Below are 25,283 nucleotides of genomic sequence, written 5' to 3'. Positions count from 1 at the left end.
TAAAGTAAGTCTTCAACAAAGTTAGCATCACTCTTTAAAAGAGATCAATTGCTAGATAGCAGTGCATTTGATTTGTACAGGCCTTAAAAACATGTCTGATAACAGATGGTGTGTCTTTGTCTTCATCACACTGTTTCACCCCTATATAAGTGTATTAGACAAATAACAACATCATTTATAAAGGCAGATACAGATTAAATACACAGATTTAGAAAATGCAAAATAGAAAATAGCACCAAATGGAGAGCTATTATCTGTGTGATTTTTTACAGACGCATACAACTACTTAGATCTTAATTTGCATGACATACATAATCAAATGAATATTAATGAGGGTGTGAGAGAAATGTGTTTTCTGGCAGTGAGGGGACCTGTTGGGTGTACAGCAGGGCTCATTAACCAGTAATGAGCCAGTTCCACTGACATGCCCTGCTGAAGGGGAAAATGTGACAGCTCCCGATCAAAATGTTTCAAATGCAGTTATCTGCTAAAACATCCATGCAGAATACAAACGGCCAAGCCTGAATGCGCCCAAGATGGAAGCCGCATGACTTCCTCAAGTTGGGTACCCAGCTATGCAAATTCCCCCAACTGCAGGCAGCACCAGAATGCCACAGCGTACAGTTAAGCAGTTTGACTTCTCTATTTGATCATTTTATCTTTTTTCCACTCAGCACCTGAGAACTGGGTTAACTAACGGCCTTAACACCTGAAGATAGCTTATATGCCCATGGGTGGCCCAGAGAGCGTGCAGTTACTAGTGTAAATATTTAGGGCAAAGGCTCTGACATGAAGGACTCTGGCCCCACACAGCACAGGCTGAGCAGGAGTGCTGGATGCTGCTAAGTGGCCCTTGTACCTGCTCAGGAGAAGGCCTTTGAGGGACGCTATCTCCGCCTTCAGCTCATTAACAGTCTGGGACTCCAGCATGCGATTGGTGGTGGAGGAGGCCTATGGAGAGAAGAGGGGGAGAGAGAGAGGGAGAGAGCAAAAAAAGAGGGCAAGGGAGGGAGGGAGAGAAAGAGAGAGAGACAGAACAAGAGAGAGAGAGGGAGGGAGAGAGAACGAGAGAGAGAGAGAGGGGGGGAGTGAAAGATCATTCAAACAAACACTCTCCTCGCTTAAGTCCTTAGCTCTTGCTCTTCTAAGTGATGAGTAAATGTTATAACGGAAATATGATATTACAACCATGAAGGAAAGGAATAGCATCCATCTAAAGGGGGAAACTGTTTGTAAATCAGACATGGGGACCTTCTACAGAAAGAGTCACTGAGTTGATGTATAGCTATGGCAAAATTTCCCAATGTGGCATGCACACATGGCTTCTCAGTGCATGCTTAATGTTTGCGCACTAAAGACAAAAGGTGACGCAACGATGCAAAAACAGATGAACTGACACACATATAGAAATAAAGACTGTTTCCTCTCACACACTCCCAACTCACAGTGTCAAGCTCAGAGTGGCTGAGAAAAAAAAAAAAACAGGGGAAATACAATTGAGGCCTTTCAGCTTGGTTTTCTGACGTGGAAGATTTTGCCATAAAAAGCAAAAGAGAAAAAGCCAAGTGGGAATTTAATCATGGCGCTTTTACATATTTTTCCATATTTCCGACTGCTGATTTGAGCAGGACAGGGGGGTTTGATAAGAGGTCTCCCTCACAACAATGGAAGCATTCATTTGGCACCTGAGACTGAAAAGGGAGGGGGGGGGGGGGGGTTATTACAAGTGAACGTTATCACATACCGCCTGGCATGGGATGAATTGCCAAAGGGGAGTGATGTCCAATTGAAGTGGCCTCCAAATATTTGAATGGCAAATTACCATCAAAAATCCATCTCTCTATTTTCCCCCTTTCTTAACTGTATTTTAAGAACAGATGGTCTAATGAGGTCATCGAACAATGACCGGTAACTTTAAGAAACACAAAAACACAAAGTTTTAAAAAACAAGAAACTGTCTGGCTCGAGCTTGCTGGAGGGAAGCTCTTTAAATGTGTTTTTCAAAGGGCTGCCTCTCTTTCAGCTGAGGATCATGTACAGCGGCACTTGTGCGTTTTGGAGAGCTCACTCTTTTTAATTCGCCGGCTGAGCCCAGGGAGAGAGGTGAGCGTTGCAGACTGCAAACGTTTGCCAGGATTACGGGGAAGGCTCTTGGGTCTGGTCCCGCGATCACGGCGAGAGTGCAAGTAAACCAACAACAACCCCGCTAGGTGTACCTGCTGCTTTGAACCATCCACACAAAAACAAACAGGTCTCCTCCCAAACCCAACCCACCCCACCCTCAGTCCGCTCCACAAGGCATCCAGGGAGACGTGAGAGATGAAGGAGCTAGAGAGACTGGAAGAATGGAAGTGAGAGAAAGAAAAATAAAAGTGTAATTAAGAAACCGGGACTCACTAGAGACAGCTAGTTAGCAACCACAGACCCCCTATTGCGTGGAAGGGTGAGCTGGGGAGGGAGGGAGGGGGGCAGGGGGGTAACTTGGACTCTTGTGCATGTAATTTAATCTAAAGGAAATTAATTGAATCACATCTGAAAGGGATCAGACTCATTTACAGTGGAAAGAGGGGGCTTTGGAGTGAGGGGTGTGTGTGTGTGAGGGAGGGGAGTGAAAGAGGTTGAAGTTTCACTCTCCTATCAGCTACTAAACCCCTCCTGATAAGGTCCTGTGTGTGAGTGTGTGTGCATGTGTGCGTGCGCGTGTGTGTCGGGAGGGGCGGTCTCTTTCTAGGGCCCATCTGATCTAACCTGTGCGTATTACGCCTGATGAAGACACTCTTATTACAGGCTTCCCCTCATTACAGCCTCCTTAATCCCCCCGGTCCCCACGGCCCCCACATAATACGGCTGGAATGGGCTCTTTCCTCACTCCACCTTTGGATATGAAAAAAAAAAATAATTGCTTCAGTGGCACCGGCTTACACTTCCCGAACATAAAATCTAAATAAGAAAAGGTGGGAAAAAGACTAAAGATATTAAGACTGCCGGGCGCATCACTCCACTGCTGCTGCTTTTGCTGCTGCTACTGCCACTGCCGCTTTCTCAGGTAGTCGCAGGTAACACCCTTTCTGCCTGTGCTGTCACTTTCGATCATGCAAACGCAGGTCGGGCCAACAGCCATTAAAACTTGGGTTCAAGCCTTAGGCCGGGCGCTAGCGGAAGTGTTCATCCGGTTGAGTGCGGTTACGGGTTGGTGCGTCTGGAGGAGCTGGGGGACGGGGTGGGGGAGGTCAATGGTGTTTACTGTCCCGCACACTGCCCCTTCTCAGCCTGGTAATTACTGGAGGAGGCGGCGGAGGACAGCTCCGTAGCGCGAGGGTGTAACACAAACACGCGCAGGGCTTCGAGCACAGGGCCTGGAGACAAGCCTCGACACTGAATACATTAAAGCCTTCCAACGCCTGCAGACCATTAGCGCTCCGATAATATCTTAACAAGGAGGAATTTAAAAACGTCTGAATGCAAATTAATTCAGTTACGCGCAGTGATAGTATTCCCCACCACTTGTAAGAGGAAAAAGGGGCATGTATATTTATGGTGGAATTGGCTTCAAAATAAATCCCCAGGGAGGGTTTGGAGTGAAAACACTAGAACAATTTATTTCAGTCTATTTATTCGCCATCCCAGTGGCAGAGCCCTCTTGCTACAAATTGAACAGTTCCTAATCTTTCATGTGCAGCCGCTAATAGAGCGAACTATCACTGAATTTAAACAGCGGAGCAATTAAAGCAAACGAGTAGAGATCTGTGAAGGGAGAAAAAAAAAAAACCGAAACGAACACTTTTTCTTTGCATGTATAACATCCTGAAATAAATTCATTTAGCCAGAACGACTGGAAACACACTCTGCCTTCGGGAATTAACATTAACAAGTGATAGTGAAGCAGGGAATTCCGCCGGATGAAGATTAGATGCTAACTTGAGATGTGACACAGCACAGAGCCTGTGCAATAAGAGCACGCCAGGCATGTAAATGTCTCGCCGCGGCGACCCGGGCGCGTTTCACCACAGCAAACCCAGTGTGTTTATATCAGCACCGCCTTGCAACATACCCAAAGAACACACTGTAATTCGGTGGTTTGGGACTATAAGAAATGTTTACTTAGCTGCCGAGGAAACAGAAGTTGCCATGTGTTTTGGGTTAAAGGCACATTTCCGTGTTACGGGCCTTAATTGCCAAGAGCGGCGTGCTGCGAGGAGGAGGGGGGGCAAAAAGCCAGAACTGAGAGAGAAGGGGGGGGGGGGCAACTGAAAATGATAAGTAGTGCAGCGGCTCAACATGTGTTTTTAATCGGTCGCCCCAGACCTGAAAACAATTTTCCAATTTCCCATATGGCTCGAGACAACAGGGGCCAGCATCCCTCACAGAAAATTTAAGATCAACACTATGGCCATAAAGCAGACTTTATGATTTGTTTAATGGGTGTTTTGATGTGAAATATACTTTTTATAAACTAGTGCCGTCCAACAAGGCACTCATGGCAAATGAGAGCGACACGCTTTAATTCAATTTCTCTTTTCTTTTTTCTGTTTGTTTATTGTTTACGTCTCTCCTTTGACTTTGAAGGGAAGCGATAGTCAAATTGAAGTTAGTTGGGGAAAACGAAAGTGTACTCAACAATAGACGGCAGCAAAACTCCAGTTCCTCGACGTTTGATTAGAGGCCTGCCTTGTTCACTGATGCGGTGCAAGCTTTTTGCTGAGTCAGGGAGTACGGATAAAGGGACATTGGGAAAGGGACTAAGGAGGAGGCCCTGAATGGTGAGTCGACAGTTTTGATAAACTTCAGAGGGAACAGAAAAGACGAGAGAAAGAGCGGGTGGGGGAAGGATTCATATTTTTCTCCCACAATTGCGCTTGAAGGCAGATGTGTTCACATATGCTTTCCTGCTGGATCCAGATGCTACATTCAAACACCCATGTGCTTAACAAGCTGTGGACATAAAACATTATCTCAGTTGCAATTCAAAAGCTTTTTTTCCTACCCGTTTCGCTGGCACCGTGTGTTAGAAGACACAAAGCGAGGCTTAAACACTAAAAGGTACGTAGACACAAACTTTAATGCCCAATTTTTGCCTAGCATGCAGGCAATGTTTTATGAATTATAGACAAAGGCTTTTAAAGAGGTAGTGAAGCACATATAGTGATGATGAGGAATGTAATGAAAGGTAATGAGCAACCAAATGGCTGAACGGGGAAAACGGTGACAGGAGAGAAGCATGATGTAGTACCATGAATGACAAACACAACTGGCAGATGTTGGGATAACACTACATGGGCGGTGTCAATTTTTGGAAGAGCTATTTTAGAATTAGATTCTAACACAATCACTTGGAAATTCCAGTTATAACACATTGTATTGTGCAGTGGTATTTCCCAGACCAACTGACTGATGTTCTGTTGTTATTGTGCAAATGCCTCCAGTTTTACCACAGCAGAATTACTTTTTATAAACTATATTTTGTGTAAATTTGCAAAAACTGAAATGAATCTAGTGAAAGGCTGGTATGGGTTAAAATGTAACCACCCTCGAGTACAGCACTATTGCTTGTTTTTATTCAGAAAACGTATGGCGGTACATATGACACAGCTCCGTTAAGACGGTTAAGACAGTTAAGACTGCTTTGGAGGCTGACAAGTCAAATTGATGGCTGCAATAGAAACGAAGAGGAAGCAAAAGATGAGGAGTCTCTAATCTTTGCAGTCTTAAGACACACTGCAGCTGATATAAGAGATTAGACGTGTGGTTTTTTTGAGAGACGAGCTCGCGAGGAGCCCTCAGATCCAGCCTGCCAGGCAGGAAACATGCTGGCCTCAAAGTGCCTCCTAAAGACAAGCTTGGCGGGTGGCTTGGGCCTGTCGCTGGATGGGAAAGCCTGGCCCTCAGACGCCAGCCACCACACCTATCCACCTTATTCGTGAAACCCTGTAAAAAACGTTTTTCATCTTCCGTCCATTCTATTTACATAATAACTTGGTGCAGTCTCAGCAGGCTAACTAGAATAATCTTTAACTTGACAATTCTGCACTCAATATGGATAGTCTATATGACTGACAAAAAAAACAAAACATATAAGTTTACTTTTACATGGCTTAAGATACGTCAGACACTGTCTACCATCACATTAAAATCAATACAACGCAGCTTAGGCCGGAAATAGAAAACCGGATTTCTGAATACTGAAGTGTGGTGTGATGACTTCACCCATTGTTGGCTCACGAATATCATGGACAGGACTTGTGCCTTTACCGCAGCTCACACATAATTTGAATCTTGAATTTCCCCTTGAGGATCAATAAAGTATCTATCTATCTATCTATCTATCTATAACGCCCGTCAGTGGGAATGTTTATTTACTTAATCTTTTTTTTTGCCAGTTCAAGGTATCAGTACCAATAAAACGTTGACAGTTGGAATTTTTTTGGAACTGCATTTCATTGTCTCTATACTTGTACTCTGCACAATGACAATAAAGTTGAATCTAATCTAATCAAATCTATTTTTTTACTGTCCGATTGTTTTTAACACTGTGTTAGGGCTTCTCAGAGGTTGCGCCTTAGTTTGAAAAAGTAGGAAGAGTTCAAGAGGCAGCAAATATGAGATGCCTTTCAGCCATGCCATGTCATAAATCTACTTTCACATAGCAGAGTCAAAAAAAATAACAGAGGTTGCAGGATGCAGCATGATGCCATTGGAGGACGTCTGAGATTAGTACTGTGAAAGGAATGTGACCGATTCATAGTCAGATTCTTTCTCATCTCAAAAGAAGACCCATGACTTCAACCTTACTTGTTTTTCTAACAGTGATTGTGATCATGAGAAAGGAATGCCTATAAAAGAAAGGAATGCCTCTTATTTTTTGTGCACCGGTGATAAATATTTGTGAGGTTGGGGCAGTGTCATGTCAGAGACAACAACTGAATATATGCAGGCATTTCAGAAAAAGGCACACAGATAAAAATCTACCTGAGAGAAGCATTACTGTTTCTCAACCAGGCATCTCAGTTTGACAGACCAGACCTGAAACTTGCTCAAACGACGTCAGTCAGACTGTTTAAGTCTGAAATATGCATAGTCTATATCAGGGACATCTCCCTTTAGTGAAGAGGTGTGTAGTACTGCAGAACCATTGTGTGTGTGTGTGTCTCCAAAAGAAGGGCCATGCAGTGTGTGTGTGTGTGTGTAATTGAGTAGGAGGGGTGTGGATACCTGACAGGTGGTCAGCTCGTTAGACAGCTCCTGGATCTTCTGCTGCTGCTGCACCAGCAGCTCCTGCACCGAGGCCAGGGTCACCTGCAGCTGGGTGACTGAACACACACACACACACACACACACACACACACACACACACACACAAGCACGGACGCAGGCACACAGACATGCATGCACGCACGCACGCACACACACAGAGTGAGAGAGAGCCAAGGATAACAAAGTGAATATAAGGGACCATATTAAAAAATGGATTTCCATACAGACAAGGTTGTGAGCCACCTTAGCGCTCATTTGGAGAAAAACCCTGATGAATGAGCATACACCGCTGACGAACAGAATCATTATGGCAGCCGTGTCCCGTGTCAACAGCAATCCAACACAACCCCCCCCCCCCTGTTTTCGCCAGAGTTATTCAGGTTTTCAAAAAGCACATTTTTCTCCAATTACCTTCAGCTCCAGCAAACTCCTGTGATTTGATTTGCACCTCTGTCAGTAATGTAATGGATACGTACAAAGGGAGCCGCACCGAGATTAATCACAACTGTCTGATCTTCTATTAAATCACAGTCTATAAACCTCCATTAGCTGTCTAAACATGGGTTTCAGATGCATCTCCAATGTTTCAAACAACCAACAAGGCAGCAAAAAATATCTGACTCCCTCTTATTTGGGGGCGGAAGGAGGGGAGCCCAGACGAAGTGTTGGTGCTAATCTCAATAACTGCGGCCCCTCCATTTTTGTTTTTCTTTTTCACCGACTCGCTCCCACTTTAAAGATTGAATTATGCGTTTAAGCGGTTGGGGATGGCACTGCGAGGATCGGAGTGGAATAAAAGGCAATAAGATGGGGGAGAATCTGGAGCTGGCGGCGGTGGGTGTATCGTTTCAGAACACACAGGGAGCCTGTTGCCGGCCGGCTGACTGGCTAGTCTTGCCCCACCACCCCCCCCCCCCACCCCCCACCACCACCACCCGCCTCTGCTTCCAGTCACACACGCATTCCCAAACAATGCATTAGGTTTCCCCCGCTGATTATGTTACAGAAAACCAATAAAAGGTGCCTATAAATCATGCTTGGCAAAAAAGTGTTAAGTCTAATTGGATTAGCATCAACAGATATTAGAGCTGTCGACTGTTGGCTTCGCAAACACTCGGCTACTGGTACGCCCCTCGACCCTTACAGTCCCACCCCCCTTTCTCTGCCCCCGCTACCACAGGCTGTACTGGGAGAGAATGGGGTCTTTCAAAACACAAGCTAACGCACATCATGAACATTAGCGGTTGTCCTGCGGCAGACACCTCGTGTCCACAGCTCGCCCAGAGCCCTGCGACAGCTGTTGGGTAGGCAGGAGGGCTGAGCTGTGGAGAGGGTGGATAGAGGACAGGGAGGGAGGAGGACTCTGGCTGAGAGCGTGTGAGACGAGGGATAAGAATGTGGGGACACCAGTAGCCACAGTCTGGTTACCAGCCATTATGGGAATCGCGCAATAAACACTCTGTATTAAAAACAAAAGGACCACAATGCTACCGCAGTAGGCAAGATGGTTAAATACACACTTGATGTCCTTCTGGCATCTGGTTAGGTGTCTGGTTCAATGCCCACTGTGCTCCTTAGAGCGAAAAGGCAAAAACAGGTCCTCGGGATAATGTTTTCAAACACTCAACGTGAGTGACAGACACTGTCTGGCCCCTGGCCGCAGTTGAAACAAATGCTCTCTTTGTAGGAGCACAGGAGACAGGGGGTGAATTTGAGATGCTGCGCGAGTGGTCTCCCCAGCTGCTGTGCGGAGCCAGGCCAGGCCATGTGTGTGTCTGTGTCTGTTTGTGTGTGTGTGTGTTTGTCTGTGTATTCAGTAAATTATTCAGTAAATACCACCACATAATGTACACTACATATGTCCGGGCCCTGTCTGTGTCTTTAATGGCCAGCTGGTCACCAATATGCTCCTTCGGGCCGACAAAAGGGGGCCCGGAACAGCCGCCGCAATTCCATCATGGGCCTGCTTGTGCCGCTGAAGGCCTTCCAAGACCCATTCATTAGCTGTCTGTGTGTGAAGTTGTGAGGGGGGTGGGGGGGGGTGGGGGGTTTGAGGGGGAGCATAATGGGAGTCAGGGCCCACTCAGAGGCGGCCGCCGCATTCAAAAGGATACATCACTTTGGTGCGTTCGGTGGCGGAGAAACACATGAACTTTAACAAGGGGCTCGGGCAAAGGCAGTCCGCGGCTATTACTCACGTTGCGAGGAGAGGAAAGGAGAGGAGAGCAGAGCAGTGAAGGGAGAGGGGGGGGGGGGGGGTATTGTGTGGGGGGCTCTCAGTGTAATTGCAACCCTCTCCCCACTGCTAACTGAAACAGTCATTAACTACAATAGCAGCCTCGGCTACTGCAGCCACAGCAAATTATATCAGCGGTGTGACGGACTGAGTGGCTGGGGCGAGGTAGAGCTTTTTCCGCCTGGAAATTCACACACAGGAGTGACAGGTTTTCCTCAGGGCAACTGTGCGCGTGTGTGTGTGTGTGTGTGTGTGTGTGTGTGTGTGTGTAGACGGACTTGCATGAGACAATAAACAATGCCCAAGTTCCGTCGTTGTATTTCTTCAAAAGGGACTAAAGAGACAGAGACAGGCAGAGGGAAATATGTTAACAGAGGAAATCTCCTTTTTTTGCATACGTGGAACACAAAAAAAATATACGACTCAGAGTCTCATTTGTTAATCAGATAGAGCAAGCCACACACAGCAAGCCTTGCACGCCATACACACACACACACACACACACACACACACACACACACACACACACACACAATAGACATGCAAGATTAGATTCAAATACGGAAGATACTAAAATGGTACTTTATCTTCAGCCAGTCTGACCCCCCCCCCCCCCCCGACCGCTCACAGAATAATGATTTAAAGGTGTATTAAAACACAGCAGAATGGATGACTATGCTGGCAACTGGCAATGTCCTTTGGCAACTTAATTGTGCATTCGATTTGCTTATTTTGCAACCCAGGGCCTCGTAAAACAATGGATGTGTTGTGAGCACGCCAGAGAGAGCATGACGGACAACGATATCCACACAGCCTGGGTAAAACAAAGCGTTTGGTTCCTCTGTTTGCCTGCCTGGGAAAGCAACACTGTCCAATGGCTTCCCTTTGCTTTCGCCAAACTGCGGCTAACTACGGACAAAAGACAAGGGCTTTTCTAGTTCTCAGTGTAGATTACCTTCTGTCATCATTTCATCATACTCCCAATGAGTTGTTTCCAATATGGGGCTTACAGTCATAAACATGAATAAATAAAAACAAACAAAAAACACACAAACAAAAGAGCTCCGCAGCTGTGTTGAGAATGTTTTGCATCTTGTTGTGTGTAATCTGTCTTTGGATCACACATTGGAGGAGAGGCTTATCAAACTCTCGTGTCTATTGCGCTGATGTCCTTCTTGGCTGCTGCACAAGGCATCCTTTAAACTGGAGGGGGGGGGGGGGGACACAGCGGTGCTTCTGTCCTCCGCGGCAGCACTAACGAGACAAAGTTTCTTTGGGTGAGAAATGTCCCGCGTTCAGCTTTCATGCTTCCCGGCTTGTTTAATTACACACGGGGGCGACGGGGGAAACGAGGGGGGTGCCAGGGAGGGGGGGGGGGGGGGGGGGGGTGCTGGCAGGGGAGGTATGCGTCCCTCACAGTCAGGCGGGCTGAAATTCCTCACCTGTCCGACTGCGGCAGACGCACCTGTCACCAAACACACTTAATCACCAGCACAATCCTGGTCCCTCGCACACACACACACACACACACACACACACACGCACCCACTATGAGCATACACATATACACACACGCAAACATGCCCAACACACACATACACATACACAAGCACATACACATACACATACACACACACACTTCCATGCCAGAAATTAAAATGAACTTTCTCGCCATGGAGTTTAAGGGGGTGTGGGGGTGGTTGAAAAAAAAAAAAAAAAGAAATGCTGTCATTTCTCTCGCCCTCATTAATATTCTGAGGTTAAGAGCTTTTCAGCGAAACGTAATTAATTGAGGCTGAGCTGACAGTAAACAACCAATTTCAAATTAAAGCAAAATGACAGCAGCGTCATTTGTAAAATGTGAGCAGATTTTGGCGACAGATAAATGAAGGAAAATGTTAAGGAGGGAGGAGAAGTGATGAAGATATTAATCTTCACCTGTCTGTGTCAGCGTGCCACTCATCTCCGCCATGCTGGCCTCCATGCGCTGCAGATGCTTCTTGTCCTCGCGGCTGCCCATAATGAGGGGGAAGGATGTACTTCTGCAATTAAAGACATGACACACCATTACAATTTCCACAGAAAGCAGCGCGGAGAAGGGGGGGGGGGGGGGGGTTGGGGGGGGAGGTGGATGTGTGTGTGTGTGTGTGGTGGAGGGGGGGGGGGGTTGGATGAGGAGGAGGGCACGGGTAGTCATCACTGAAACCTCCGAGTAAAAGGGACAAGGTGGTTGACGCCCACGGGGGTGAGTGACCAGTCGTCCACTGCCACCAACACACAGGGCTGATGGATTTGGGACAATGGGGGAGGTGGGCAGCACATTTGGAACCAACTCACCCCGGAGGTTGGAAATGAAAGCAAAGCAAAAGAAAGAAAGAGAGAGAGAGAGAGAGAGAGAGAGAGAGAGAGAAAGAAAGAGTGTGCTTTCCACAAGATCTGTGGCTCACCGGAAAAACTGATTCAGTCGGAGTGATGTATTTATTCTGTGGAGTATCACAGAGATAGATGGAGAACGGAGAACTGAAAGTGAATATGGGAAAGACAAAACCGCCAGAACTTGGCTTCACTGTGGAGCTGTCTTTCAGGTTTTCAGACAAAATCAAAAACTGACAGACACAATACTGGTTATGGTTAGTCTAACAACGATTTAAAGTGACTGAATGGTTAGTGTGAGACTACTGTGTGTGTGTATGCATGCGTTTATATATGTGTGTGTGTGTGTGTGTGTGTGTGTGTGTGTGTGTGTGTGTGTGTGTGTGTGTGTATGGATATGTGTTGTGTTACTAGTGCAACAGCAATGACTGAGAGCCAGTCCTAATGTCTGTTATCCTATCCTCTTGGAACATAACCCAGAAGAGAGAGAGCCTACCACAGTGGGCCTACCTCATCTGAGGCGGTTCAAACAGGGCATAGTTCAAAGGAGAATGCGGAGGAAGTGGCTTTTTAAGAAAGAACACATCTTCCCAGTAATTCAACTTACGCAATATAACACATTGTGGTGATTCTGGCATTCTATATATGGTCTGCATAGCTGAGATGTTTGCAGTGTTTATTTTGGTGAGAAATGGCGCCGAATGTTATTAAACTGAATTCCGAAAAAGTCCACGTCTGTGCAACACCCCCACCCCCCCCCCCCCCCCCTCGGCCGCCCCGCCCCTCTCAAGTCTTGGTGGAAAGTCTTGTGGTTTTCTCACTTCATTCAGAGCAATTTGACTCAATAGCTGACATCCAGGCCAAGAATTAAGCAATGGGGCGTGACTCCGGGTTCAACTTCATTAGGCCTTTCTGCCCACGGGCTGGCGGATCCATTAGAACATGTCACCTTCCGCAGACAATTGCTTGTCAGAGCAAAGCCTTGTACAACAAGCACTTCTCATGCGCGCGCTCTGAGCATCCAGGTTTGGCAGTCGCTTCCAACCTTCTGCTCCTTAAAAGTCGCCCACCACTTAAAAAGTGGGTGTCAAGAAAACTCCAGACAGGAGATCGCCAAGTGTCTGTTGTTTTTTTTTCCCCCTTTTTTTTTTTTTTTTCGCTCGCCAAATGTGGCACAAGGGACAGGGGCAAAAAAAAATGCACTCGAGCTTAATGAGGCCCCTATCAGCTAGTGTCGCAGGCAGCCTGCTCAGTTTGCGTCAGATGCCATATTCAAAACAAAAAGATGGGTGTGACACTTTTTCAAAATCATGACCAACATACATTTTACTTCCACAGGCATGTGTTTGTTAAAAAGGGGGGGGGGGGGCACTGTAACATCATTTCAGCACTATTCACCAGGCTCTATATTGTGAGGAGCAGATGTGAAAAGAGCCATGACAACACCCAAAAAATGCGGAGACACTGTGACAGACATGTCCAGCAGCACGAACAAACAACCCGGCAGGAAGCCGTCTCCGAGCGGAGCCGAGCAGTTGGCCCAGGCAACTTTCTTCGCAGCCAAGCCAGCATTGTTGACACCGGGAGAGGTAATAAACACTTTTAAGTTGAAAAAGATTAAATAAGTGTCAACACCGTCGTAATTAATAAGTTGGCTGCTGTGCGCGCGGCGGTGGCACAACGTCCTATAGCATATATAAAGTATGCGGGCGCGGGGAGGGGGTGCGAGCGGGCATATGGCACGCCTGGTGCCCGCTCTGGTGACATGATGGTAGGCAGTGGGTTCACGCCGGGGAATCCCACCTCCCATACCACCGTGGGCATGCGCCGACGGCACCGCACCGCACCGCGCCGGGCACAGGGCAACAGGACGGGCACGGCAAATGACAGACAGGGTGTGAAAGACGACGTGAGAGAGAAAGAGGTCGAGAGTACGACACAGAGAGAGGGAGAGGGAGAGAGAGAGAGTGAGGGAGAGAGGAGAGTGAGGGAGAAAGAGAGGGTGAGAAGGGACAGTGAGAGAGAGAGAGAGAGAGAGCGAGAGAGAGAGAGAATGCTGGGGTTGGTGATGAGATAAAGAGTGATGAGGATGTGTGAGAGATGAGATGCCGTATGAAAGAAATATGAGGAAATAATGCAAGCAGATACAAGCCAAAAATAGTTTTTCAAATAGATCTCAGAGAGAACACACAGAAAAAAGATGCAAAACAGAATCATTTATTTGGTCGTTCATGGCTTGCCTGCTGCATGCACACACACACACACACAAAATCATCATCAGAACACATGGTGTCACATTTCCACCATCTCGTCTCCCAGCAGGCCAGTGACAGCCCAGCACTGGGCTCTCTGCACCCTGGCACTCCTGCCCCTGCCCCTGTCCAGCTCCCTCCTGCAACCACCCGGCCAGGTCAGGGCCGTCTGCCATGATGCCTACACAGGCCCAGGCAGCGGCAGAAGGCCGGGGGACCGCGGCGACTGAAGTGGGCCCGAGAACGGCGGTTTCGAGCGAGCGCTCCACCGCAGCCTGACGCCAAGCCTGGGCCGTGTGCGCCCGCAACGACAAATAAAGCGCCAGGAGCCCGCTCCGCTGCGCATGACATCATGGGAGTGCTGTAAGTCAGCGACAGTCTCTCACACACTTACACACACACGTGGACACACACATGCCCAAGTGGGCAACACAAACACACACACACACATTTGGTCATCTCAGGATGGGAGGTTGGGGGTGGGGGTGAGTGGGGGGGGTTCATATGCTTCACTCCAAACCACCTATAAAACTCACTAATCGACTCCACATGCCACTCTGCGGTCGGCGTGGGGATTAGTGTTGGTGGGGAAAGCAGGCCCATGCGCGCTCGGCAACCTCCCCTCCCGCTGCCCGGCACACTACCGCGCAGCCCGCTCACCACCGCCTTCGGGCCGAACAAACGCACAGCCCAGCACAAATACATCCTACACACACATACACATCAAAGGGACACGTGCCGAGGCACTGACCGAGCCGCTTTCCTTTTTTTTTTTTTCATCTTTTTTGTTCCAAAAATGGGGGAGGGGGGTGAGAAAGGCAGGAAAAAAAGTAAAGATCAGGGGGTTGTTGAGGAAAAGGACTTAGGTTGGGATGAGGTCATGTCCATGACGCACACCAGACTAGCCTTAGCAACTAAAGATGGGGGTGATCTTCACTGCACATTTTGGGCTAAACAGCCAATTACCTACTCAAACAACCATACAGGCTAACAACGGAAAAATAATTTTCCCCGAGGGGGACAAAGACTTAGCACACTACTAAACTATAGTGGTGTTAAGCACACACTCAACAGGCTACTGAGCACAGCTGCTGAAAACTGACAAGCCTGTTCCCTTGTTACAATCTCTTGCGTGGACCTAGGAGACATTGATGAATGAGTGGGGGGGTGACCTACCCGGTAGAGGTGATGAAAGCCAAAGGCCATGCCAGCCATGATGATGGCCAGAGCGCCGTAGTCTCTCCATCTGTACCCTGGAGCACCTGTAGGAGGACACGGACACAAACAACAACAGATGAGCACACAACGCCACATATTACTCTTTCTTAAGGATGACAACAACTCAAGCAAGTTGTCATACTTGCAGCAGTTATTAAAACCGCCGCCAGCTAGAAGCAAATGTAAATGCAGGTGGGGTGGGGCTGGGGAGGTGTTGAGAGTAATTGAAAAATGCAAATGCTACATTTATTTTGCTTGTGATGTTATAGAGTAAGCTGTGTTTTAAACCATACTGAGCAAGACCGTAATCATCCTCCGAGAATGCCAAGAGGAATTAATTTGAGTTTGGTTTTCAAAACAAACAAATAAATGGTTTCTCGTCAAAACTGACAAAACAGCTGAGTTTATAAGTCATACTGTAGATGTTGAATGAATCATGACAGGTTTTGCATTCAGACACAAAATGCTGTTAGCAGATCAAGGAAAAGAATGCCTATTTGATGAACAGTATGAGCCAAGGCTTGGGCTACACCTGCACCTGCTGTATACGTTACATGAGGAGGCTGAGAGTCTGTGAGTCAACATGGGGAGTTTAGTCAGTGGAAATCCCCCTCCGAAAAAAAACTCCCATTTCTTTTCTTATATAAATATCCCTTTTCTCGCACTCATTTAGCAATGATGTCACTAGCGAGTGTTAATGAAAGTTCAGTTGGAGAGGGTTCTTGTCATGAGGATTGCCTGCACTTTAGCAAAGTCACTAGCAGCGTAGTACACACCAGGAAATGCAAACCACATCAAACCCTTCTCACATCCCCCTCTGCTCTCACCCTTTCTCAGTCTCTACAGAAGGTTTACCCAGCAAAAAAGAGAGAGAGAGAAAAAAGAAAACAACCAAACCTGCCCTCGATATAAAAAAGTAAGCAACTCCCGCAGCATAAACTGACAAGAAATGACAGCAGACATTTGCTTAAGAGACAAGTAAGTCTGTCAGGACTCACACGAGATACAAAGCAGGTCCTAACACCTGTGCATACCATGAATCAAGCAAAACAAAATAATTGCAGTGAAACAAAGTGTGAATGATGCTAAATAAAAGTCAAAGGCTATATCCTGCTTGACTGAAAAAAATTGTGCATAAACATAGTAGTAAAGTATGTGCATAAACATAGTTCCTGACTATAAGAACCTTATTAAATACTAATTAAAGATTCCAGAGACACCAGTCATGCCCTATTTCAAAGACATCAGTTACACAATATGCATTATTTGACAAATGGTGAGAAATTTAGCAATAACATGTATGGTTTCCCTATACTCCAAAACTAGAAGGGCATTCAGTCAGTTCAGACCTCCGAAAGTTAAAGAAAGAGAAATACATTTGTGGATCCACCCCATGATTTGGATCCACTTCAGACAAACAAACCACAACGAAAAACATAACCTTCTTAATAATGGAGCAAGTACACTTTGGCCAAATTGACTCTTCGATTTGTTTTTGTAATTTCTTTCATGAAGGCAAATCGTGTTCCTGATGCTTTGAGGAAAAAACAAGTCACCACGGTCGATTTAGCAGCTGATTAAATTTTTGATGACACTCATGCGATTTGACGTGTAAATAAAATTCTGAAGTCATTCCCTTTGCTGTACGTCATTCGAGGTTAGGCCAGGTGATGTTCCTTGCCTCGGGGCACTTGCACTTCCACAGCACATTCAGGCAAGAAATCCCAAATACTCCAATGCCAAGTTACTCATCAGATTCTGTCATTCCAGCCCAGACAGTAAACAAGTGCATTTCATGAACGTTTCTAGCTGTCTCTCGGGTTTTTGGCAGAGCAGGTACAACACAGGATGAGCTGTGGCATGCGAAGGTTGAGGACTAACAAAATTCACAGGACATTCGACTGAATTGGGCCTTTACTGTGGGCTTTGCTGCAATTTTATTACTTAAACACACACCAGGCTGGAAGGTAAACAGACCTGTATAAAATAACACCTGCTTAATGCCAGGATAAGCTGCAGGACCTAAAGAGGGTTTAAGACGATGATCGGCTTTAAGGTCTAATGCAAGTTTAGAGCTGAGATGTGCCAATGTTTCCAGATCCATGGCTGGTTGACAAGCTGCTACCACTGCTGCTGAAGTGGCCTTGGAGGGAAGGCATCGGTGGGGGTGGGGTGGGGTGGGGGGTTCAAGTCCTTGACGAGGATGGCCATTCCTCTGGACTCTAGGAGGCCAACCCCAACCCCAGACCCAGCCTAGCAAAGCCCATCTGAGTTCAACGCCACCCCTCCCTCCTACAACCCTCTCTCCCACTTCCCATCTCGCCCACTCTCTGGGACTGCTTTTTATTTGGTCACTTACGGTGTGAGGCTAGAGCAGTCCATTCCCCCCGTTTTTCCAATCTCCTCTCAAATTTATTGGGTTCAGAAGAGGCCTTACTGTCCTTCCGCGGGTTGAAAATAGAGATCAGAGTATCCATTACTCCGACAGAGATGGATGCGGGTCCCCGCGTATCGTCCCCGTAACAAGGACATCAAAGAGAGGTGGCCCCCTCTTCTCAGCCTGACCCCCGTACAAGACTCGCGGCACTCACCTCATTATGCACTTCTCTTATAGCCGTTTTGATATAAAACCCCCCACTATAGTCCGGCTGGAGCCTAACTACATGGCCATCCCATCAACATCACTTTCATTACAAAACATGAGATGCCGGGGAGTCAAGGACGGTGCAGTAATAAATGAGGGTGGAATACATCTGGAATCATTGTCATACGGGTTAAGCATTATGCGGACTTTCTGCATTCTGCATTGGTAAATCAGGCGGTAGTAGCCGGCCGGCCGGCTCATAACCCGCCGTGGTAATAAAGATACTGGTCGGCCAGGCCCTTTCCTGGGTGGCCTCGAGAGGGAGGGAGGGAGGGCGAGAGAGGGAGAGAGAGACGGGATTGCGGCAGATCAGCGTGATGGAGTGGTCAGGATATCACATGGCCCACATTGTCATAGAGTCGGATCGGAATTAATTACAGGCCTTTGCAAGTGCCGGAGCTATGCGTTACTGTGTTACAATAACCACAGCTTTAGGAAGTGGCAGGGAGAGACTTACTGTATGCATTTATTGTAAATATGGCGATGAATCGAGAGGACTGCGGAGTAGACTGGAGCAATCAATTATAACCAGGGGTTAGACTGTTTAGTCTGTTCTTGGGCTAAACTCAATAGGCACACTTGCATACTTCCATTCATGGAGCTCGCAAAAATGACCCGTTCCAAAGCATTAGGGGCACTTTGGTGGAGGCCAGCTCCTTTGGTCTCTCACCACGGTCACAGTAAATCACTGTGTGCGTGGGGAGTGGGGGGTGCAGGGGTTAGTGGTTACGATGCATGTAGAGTTGAGCAGAAGGGCACTCACTGTGTGGTATAGGGGCCAGCTGGGAGGGGTGTATGAGGTGGGGGGGGCCCCAGGGGGGTGGGGGCCAAGGCCTGCGGCTCGTCCGTGACGCCCGCGCGCTGGATGGCCTGCTCCACTTCCTCATCTGTCAGACCTGCACAGAGAGACAAAAACAAGAAAACAAAACACCATCAGATAACACCAGCACTTTTACAACATTTCTGATTTTATCAGTACGGTTGCACAGCACATTGATGACGAAAAAGACTGATTTCAGTTGGTAAAACACAAAAGCTGTCCATGGACATCCAAGGAGGACACTTCCTGGTAAGGCACAGGGCTGTCAGTACCGAGCCCTCTGCTCCATGGGGCCAGGCTGGGAGAACTGAGGCAGTCCACCTCCAACACTATATTTCCCAGGTGGAGCACTCATACACCCTAGCCAGAGAAAATGCATTATTTTAATTTCTTCATTGTAATGTAAATGTATTACATAATTTTGCAAATGCCAATATAATTTAATCTTCAGATCTTTTTTATAATGATTTTAGGGATGATTAAATTGCTCAGAAGCTCCCTGCTGGAACATGAGAGAACGGGGAGGGATCTAATATTAACATTTCCTTTTGTGTGAAGACAGGGCTTTATGTTTCCAATGCCACGCTCAGTCACTGGTGTCTTTTTCGCCGTTATTTGGCATCAGTAAGTAAACAAGTAATATCCATGGGTGATGGAAACAAACCCTATTACTGCTCTATTTCGGCACTCCTGGCAAGAAAATCTACCCTGAGTGGGAACTTCAGATAGAAAGCAACACATTAATTAAGTACATTCGCCAAGCTATTTAGGAGGGAGCTGGCTTCAATTCCGCTTTTTTTTTTTACTCAGTATAACCTACTAGTTCAAGACACATCACATCAAGGGGGCATCCATTCTGCTGCCCTGACCTTCTGTTTGTCCAGCGAGCGCTGGGGGTCTGTCACTTCAGTCTTTATTTATTTAGCTCCGCACCTAACTGAGTGGGCTTTCCCTCTTCATGCTGCATTTCTCCTCTGTCAGGGCCCCGCTGAAAGAGCTGTTTACTACAGCCGCTCCCAAGGGCTTTCGGCCCATTCAATTCCGGCAGCTCTCAAGCTCCGCTGCAGCGCGGGAGGCAGGAGGGGAGAAAAAGGCAGAGAGGATTTGCTCCGATTGAGATGTTTAGAAGAAAGGAAGGGGGGGAAAAAAGACAAGACAGACGTTTCTCCTCTCTCTCTCCCCCCCCCCTCTCTCTCCCCCCCCTCTCTCTCACACACACACACACACACACACACACACACACACACACACACACAAACACACACACCTCCACCTGCCGGTTGAAATAAACCCATCAGACACCGAGTAGGCGCGGATGCCCATGAGTGTGGGCAGGCCGGAGGCGGCCCGGGGGAGGGAGAGGGGGGATTGGAGGGCTGAGCCTGCAGCCTGACGAGACAGACACCTGAAGCACGTCACAACCGAGTTTCCGGATCAGCACGCGTCCTTGGGGACGCAAACTGTTGAACTCCACCACATGCCGACGCTGGTGATAATGATGACGGAACAAGGCGCTTGCTTGGTTAAACAAGGGTTAAAACGAGTGCAGTGAAGATGGGAGTGCATGTGTTTCTGGAAAGGTGGTGGCTGAGGAGGCCAGGGAGGGGGGGGGGGGGGTCATTCCCTGTTCAGCTGTGTCTCGGCTCTCCGGCACAAGGGCGTTAATGTAATTTATACACCGCCACCATTTTCATTAAAATGAGCATTTAGTCACTTTTATCACTCTGGCAGAAAATCCTGAGGTTAAGGTCAAAGCCACAAGGAGGGTCTTTTTATAAGAGGGGAAGAAAAAAAGAAAAGAAAAAAATCCGTTTTACGGTTGCACACCAACCTGGAGGCCTCTCGGGGACCAAAACGGCCATGAAAATTGTTGAATAATTTAGGGCAAATATTGGCCAGCCTGTCTTGCATGGCAGTCAAGGGTGCCAGGAACCAGGCGAGTCCGAGTGCTGAGCTGGCGCAGTCGGTCTGCACTCGTTGTCCAATAAGCAATAACGTGTCCCTGGACCCATCCATTCATCTGACCACAGTAGACTTGGTGGTGGCAGAGTATTGAGTGAGACATGGATGCTCCTCCACTCTTACCACATTGCAAACATACCCCTGGGAATGTCACATTTCCTACTTTCACCTTGCAATGTGAGATGCTGATTTTTTTTTCCCCTTTCTTTTTTTTCTAAACCTTGTTTTCTTGAAGTGCATTAACAAAGAAAATGTGTGCACACGTTGTGTATTTGGATGTATGCTGTGTACAGCTACCAAAGGCTTTTGCTGCAGATGAAACAAATTTGATGCATGCAGATTCATTAAAAAATGTGTTTTTGTCTTGTCAAATTTAAGCTCACTCATCCATTTCTTTTGCTCTGATCTCTTTATTAAGACAACAGGGTGTCGAAAATGAAAGGCCCTTTTGAGATGCATTTGGAAACAACAAAGACCACGAGGTGAACCCCAAGTTTTACATATTAAAGGAAAAAACGGCCATCGTGAAAGAAAACCCTGAAATTTATTACGGTTTCCCAAACCTGTGGAGTGACCCTTCAGACCCCCATTTCAGATCGACCCGCTAAAGGATGACCCCCCCAGACACACACACCCCCTTCCAGCTTCAGACATAAATTAAACCTAATGACGACACTGTAAAAAAAGAAGAACAATAATGGAAAGCTATTCTGTATTTCATTATACTGCATTATTTGGTGCACCTGATACACGCACACAGCCTGTTTATGAGTCACCGTATTAGCAGATGCTCAGCCCAAGCATTTGCTTTGACCTTGCCATTCTCATTGGGGCATGAAATTACGGTGGTGGCACCTCGATATTACAGCTATAAATACTGTAAACTGCATATCTGGGCTACGTTTTCTATTGTCTTTCAACATAAACCTGATCGGTATTTATTTAAAGGAAAACCCATTGCTCCTCCCGTTATTTACAGCTCTATTTTCGAAGACCTTCTTCTCCGCTGTTTTCTTTTTTCCCCTCTTTTACTTCCCTCCATTTCTCCCCCCGCCCTATAAGGCAAGGAGGCGACACGGTCAGCCATAAAAACAGCATTTCTCCAATTCTGGCACTTCTGAACTTTATGGGTTAAGAACAAGCATGAACAACCAATTATAAAATTGCTTACTAAAATATTTTGGGTGCTAAAAGGTGAATGCTGTTTTACTGTCCTACAAGGACTGAATTATTAAGTTGTCCTTGAGTGAAAATTACTTACATTTTGAATATGAAATCATAGGTTGAGGGGGGGAATATAATATAATAATAATGTCAGGGGTCATAAATAGATGGAGGTCATTGGGTTATGGTGCGGCTGAAATGCAACTTTGGCCCGTTTCTCATGCAGGCGTTCGCATGGCGAGATTTTGCATGTCAGGATTGTGTCCCCGGGAAAGGTGTGGGGGCCGCCGCACAATTGCTTGCCCTAAATAATGACCACTCTCATAGCTTATTCATTTATGTATTAAAAAAAGCGGACTCTGCTCTCATTTCCCTGCTTTATCGCCTTCCCGTTGATGACAAAGTGGGCAGAGAGCCGGGGCTAGGTGGCGCCGTGGAGTAATTTATAACCACATCAATCCCTTCACCTTCTGCGCAGGCCTTGGTCATTGCCATTTTTGTCCGAGAGGTGAGTCAAATAACCTCCCTTGCAAACATCAGCCCATTAATATCAGGGATGATGAACCATACCCTTACCTACATACCATGAGTGTGGTGTTCGACCGACAGAACCTCTCGGTCCCCGATGGCCTTCCATCACCACTGAGCACCGCACAGAGGAGGGTCACGACTGGACGGGTCATGAGGGCCAAGCCCACATACGGGTCAACATACGGGTCAACAATATCAGATTTGGGGCTCAGGCCCAAAATCAGCTTCTGTTCCTTTCTTACAGCTAGAGGGCTGAAGCAGCACTTATCTACTACCTGAGAAACGAGACCAGATGTGTGTATTTTTCTGTGTAGTCTGAAGTTGTAATGTGAAATGAAACGGCTTCCCGAATATATAGTTAACCGCTGATGATCCACGGATAACAATGAATGCAACCTACACCCAGGTCACATGCGATGCCAGCTGCATGCAAAACATGTACTTGCGCACGAGACGCCGCAAATGAAAGTTCTTGTTTTGAGACATCATTTCACAGTGACAGCAGGACGGTCTCCTAATCAAAGCAATGCAAACGGCAAAGTGTGCGGAAAGGCAGAGGAAAAAAGGTAATTGTCAATTCATGGTGTGAAATTATCCGTTTACATAACATTAGCACATATTTGGCGCGTGCGTATCGAAACCAATCACGCATCCCCTTGAAGGAAGCGGCGTAGGACAAAACGGACAGGAGAGGCATCCTGCACAGCAGATTGGAGCAGAATAGTGCGTGTAAATAATAATAATATCTGCAGGAGAGATTATTGTGTAAGGAATCGGCAACATGTAATCAAAGTGCAACCCATTTTCCTCATCATCAGCTACTTCCCACACCCCACATTCACAAACACACACACACGCACACACACAAATACACGGACAACACCCCCCACCCCAGCTTCTTCTCCGGCTATCGGAGGAATCCAATTTAAATTCCTCTCCACCAGGAGATGGTATTGTTTTATTTTATGTGAGCTTTGACATTTCTGGCGGTTAAAGCGGAGTAAAATCAGGAAATATTTACATAAATATGACATTAAAGCGAATTAGAAATTAAGATGGACAGTATATTTGGGCCAGTGACTCTGTGAAGGGGGGTGGTGAGGGGGTGTTATGGGTGGTGGTGGTGGTCGGGCGGAGGGGGTTGGTCGTTGTGACTGCTTTGGGGTGTGATTGCAAGGGTGCTCCGGGGGTCACAATGCTGAAAGCTGAGAGCAGTGGCTTTATAAAGAGAAAAATGACACAACTCGTACAACTGTGGGGGCATGTGTAGCTTTCAGGAAAATGTTCCATTATGCAGAAGCATATGCTGAAAGAGCACAAACAAAACAAAACCAGAAACATCCTCCCCATCGCCTGTAATGGTCAGAGACATTTGTAAATACATAATTTATAGCATGGTTCAGTTAAAAGACATGACATCAGCCTAACAGATCCAGATTTAATGTTGAATGAAGCAAGACTGGCTTTGGAAAATCATATGCTCTCCCCAGCTTTAGTAACTTCTTGTGGCAATGTAAAACTTTATTCTTTTAAATCCTTTATGCAGCAAGAGGAATATGCATGAACAAGACAGAATCAGTTCTGTGGTTCATTTTGTACTTCATTTTGATTACAGTGACCTTGGTCTAACCCTTAACTTAATTAATGGGTATTAGTCATAAACAGGGAAAATTAAAGGTCACCCTCATAATCATCAAGCTGTCGTTTCTTGGTACTGTATTTAAGGCCTATGATGGACCACTCCAAAAATGAAACTAAATTCTAACTTAAAATAAATGACATTAACTCATTCGAACATATGCAAGGAAAACATGCCAGAAGAGGCTTAGATAGACTGTTTGCCTGACGCTGGTTAAGAGAAAAAAATTACAGAAGATTTAATAAAGTGAAATTGGTTCAAGATTAGTCAGCACTTTGCCTAGAAGATTAGTTTCCCGCCTACCCTTCAAATTGCCCGAGCTGTGATACAAAGTGATATAACACAGTGACATAATTACATTGTTCAAGGTGAGGCTCTTGTAGCTGTGGCCTTCTGCTGACACAAGGCTATTTTCACAGAACATGCAAATGTATGGGGCCGTTCACCCTACAGCACAGCCGGGCTATTCAAAGCTGTCTGGGGCACAAGATCATCAGCACAGCACACCAACCCCACCCACCCACCCACCCTCACCAACCCCCCACATGCGTGCTCAGTGCCTCTGACCACGACCAAGACACTGAGTCACTGCTATTGCCTGGCTGGCATGAGAACAGAACACACTGCTCTTCTCAAAGCACTGGTATGCCCTCTATGACTTACTTTTAACGTTGGTGTTTTTTTTTGTTTTTTACTCCAAAAGGGTTTTAAGTAAATTGAAAAGTGCATTATGATAGAAGTTTAAAAATATATAGCCTAAGCTTAAAAACACCACACAGACAAATTTTGCTTCTAAAGACTTGACCATGTGCCTTTCTTGGCAGTGTTTCTCTGCTATCAGGCGTAGTTCACTGAAATGGCCAGAGAAGTGTGAATGTCACATGAAAGTCAGCAGCGCGATGGATGGAAAGCTCCATCTTCCAGAATTACTGACGGCATGGAAAGAAGTAATCAAATGATATTTCAAGAGCTGAAATGAATTTCCCCCGGCCCCCGGCAGCTGTAAACAGCGATCAGCTCGCAGTTGTATCAATAACCTCACGGTTACAAGGTTCGGTAATTAAAAGGCTAGTGACCCGGAAAGTGTGCCCTCATTCGAAGATCTCCAAATGTCCATATATATAAAAAATAAATTACAAAAACACCACTGCTCACAACACCAAATTGGAATGGCAATAGAATGTGCCTCACCC

At 46.6% G+C, this 25,283-nt stretch overlaps 1 protein-coding gene across 1 annotated transcript in view; it reads right to left on the bottom strand.

The window, feature by feature from the left end:
• pex14 (peroxisomal biogenesis factor 14) overlaps positions 1-25,283 on the bottom strand; it is a 58,512-nt gene that overhangs the window by 2,257 nt on the left and 30,972 nt on the right. The window contains 7 exon segments of the mRNA XM_042097049.1: positions 860-951; positions 7,210-7,307; positions 11,426-11,516; positions 11,518-11,529; positions 15,289-15,374; positions 18,738-18,789; positions 18,791-18,870. Of these exon segments, the coding sequence (XP_041952983.1) occupies positions 860-951; positions 7,210-7,307; positions 11,426-11,516; positions 11,518-11,529; positions 15,289-15,374; positions 18,738-18,789; positions 18,791-18,870 (511 nt within the window).

Source organism: Alosa sapidissima, chromosome 7, assembly GCF_018492685.1.
Source record: "Alosa sapidissima isolate fAloSap1 chromosome 7, fAloSap1.pri, whole genome shotgun sequence".
NCBI lineage: Eukaryota > Metazoa > Chordata > Actinopteri > Clupeiformes > Clupeidae > Alosa > Alosa sapidissima.
Note: the sequence above shows the minus strand (reverse complement) of the source record. Positions and strands in the feature narration are given on the sequence as shown.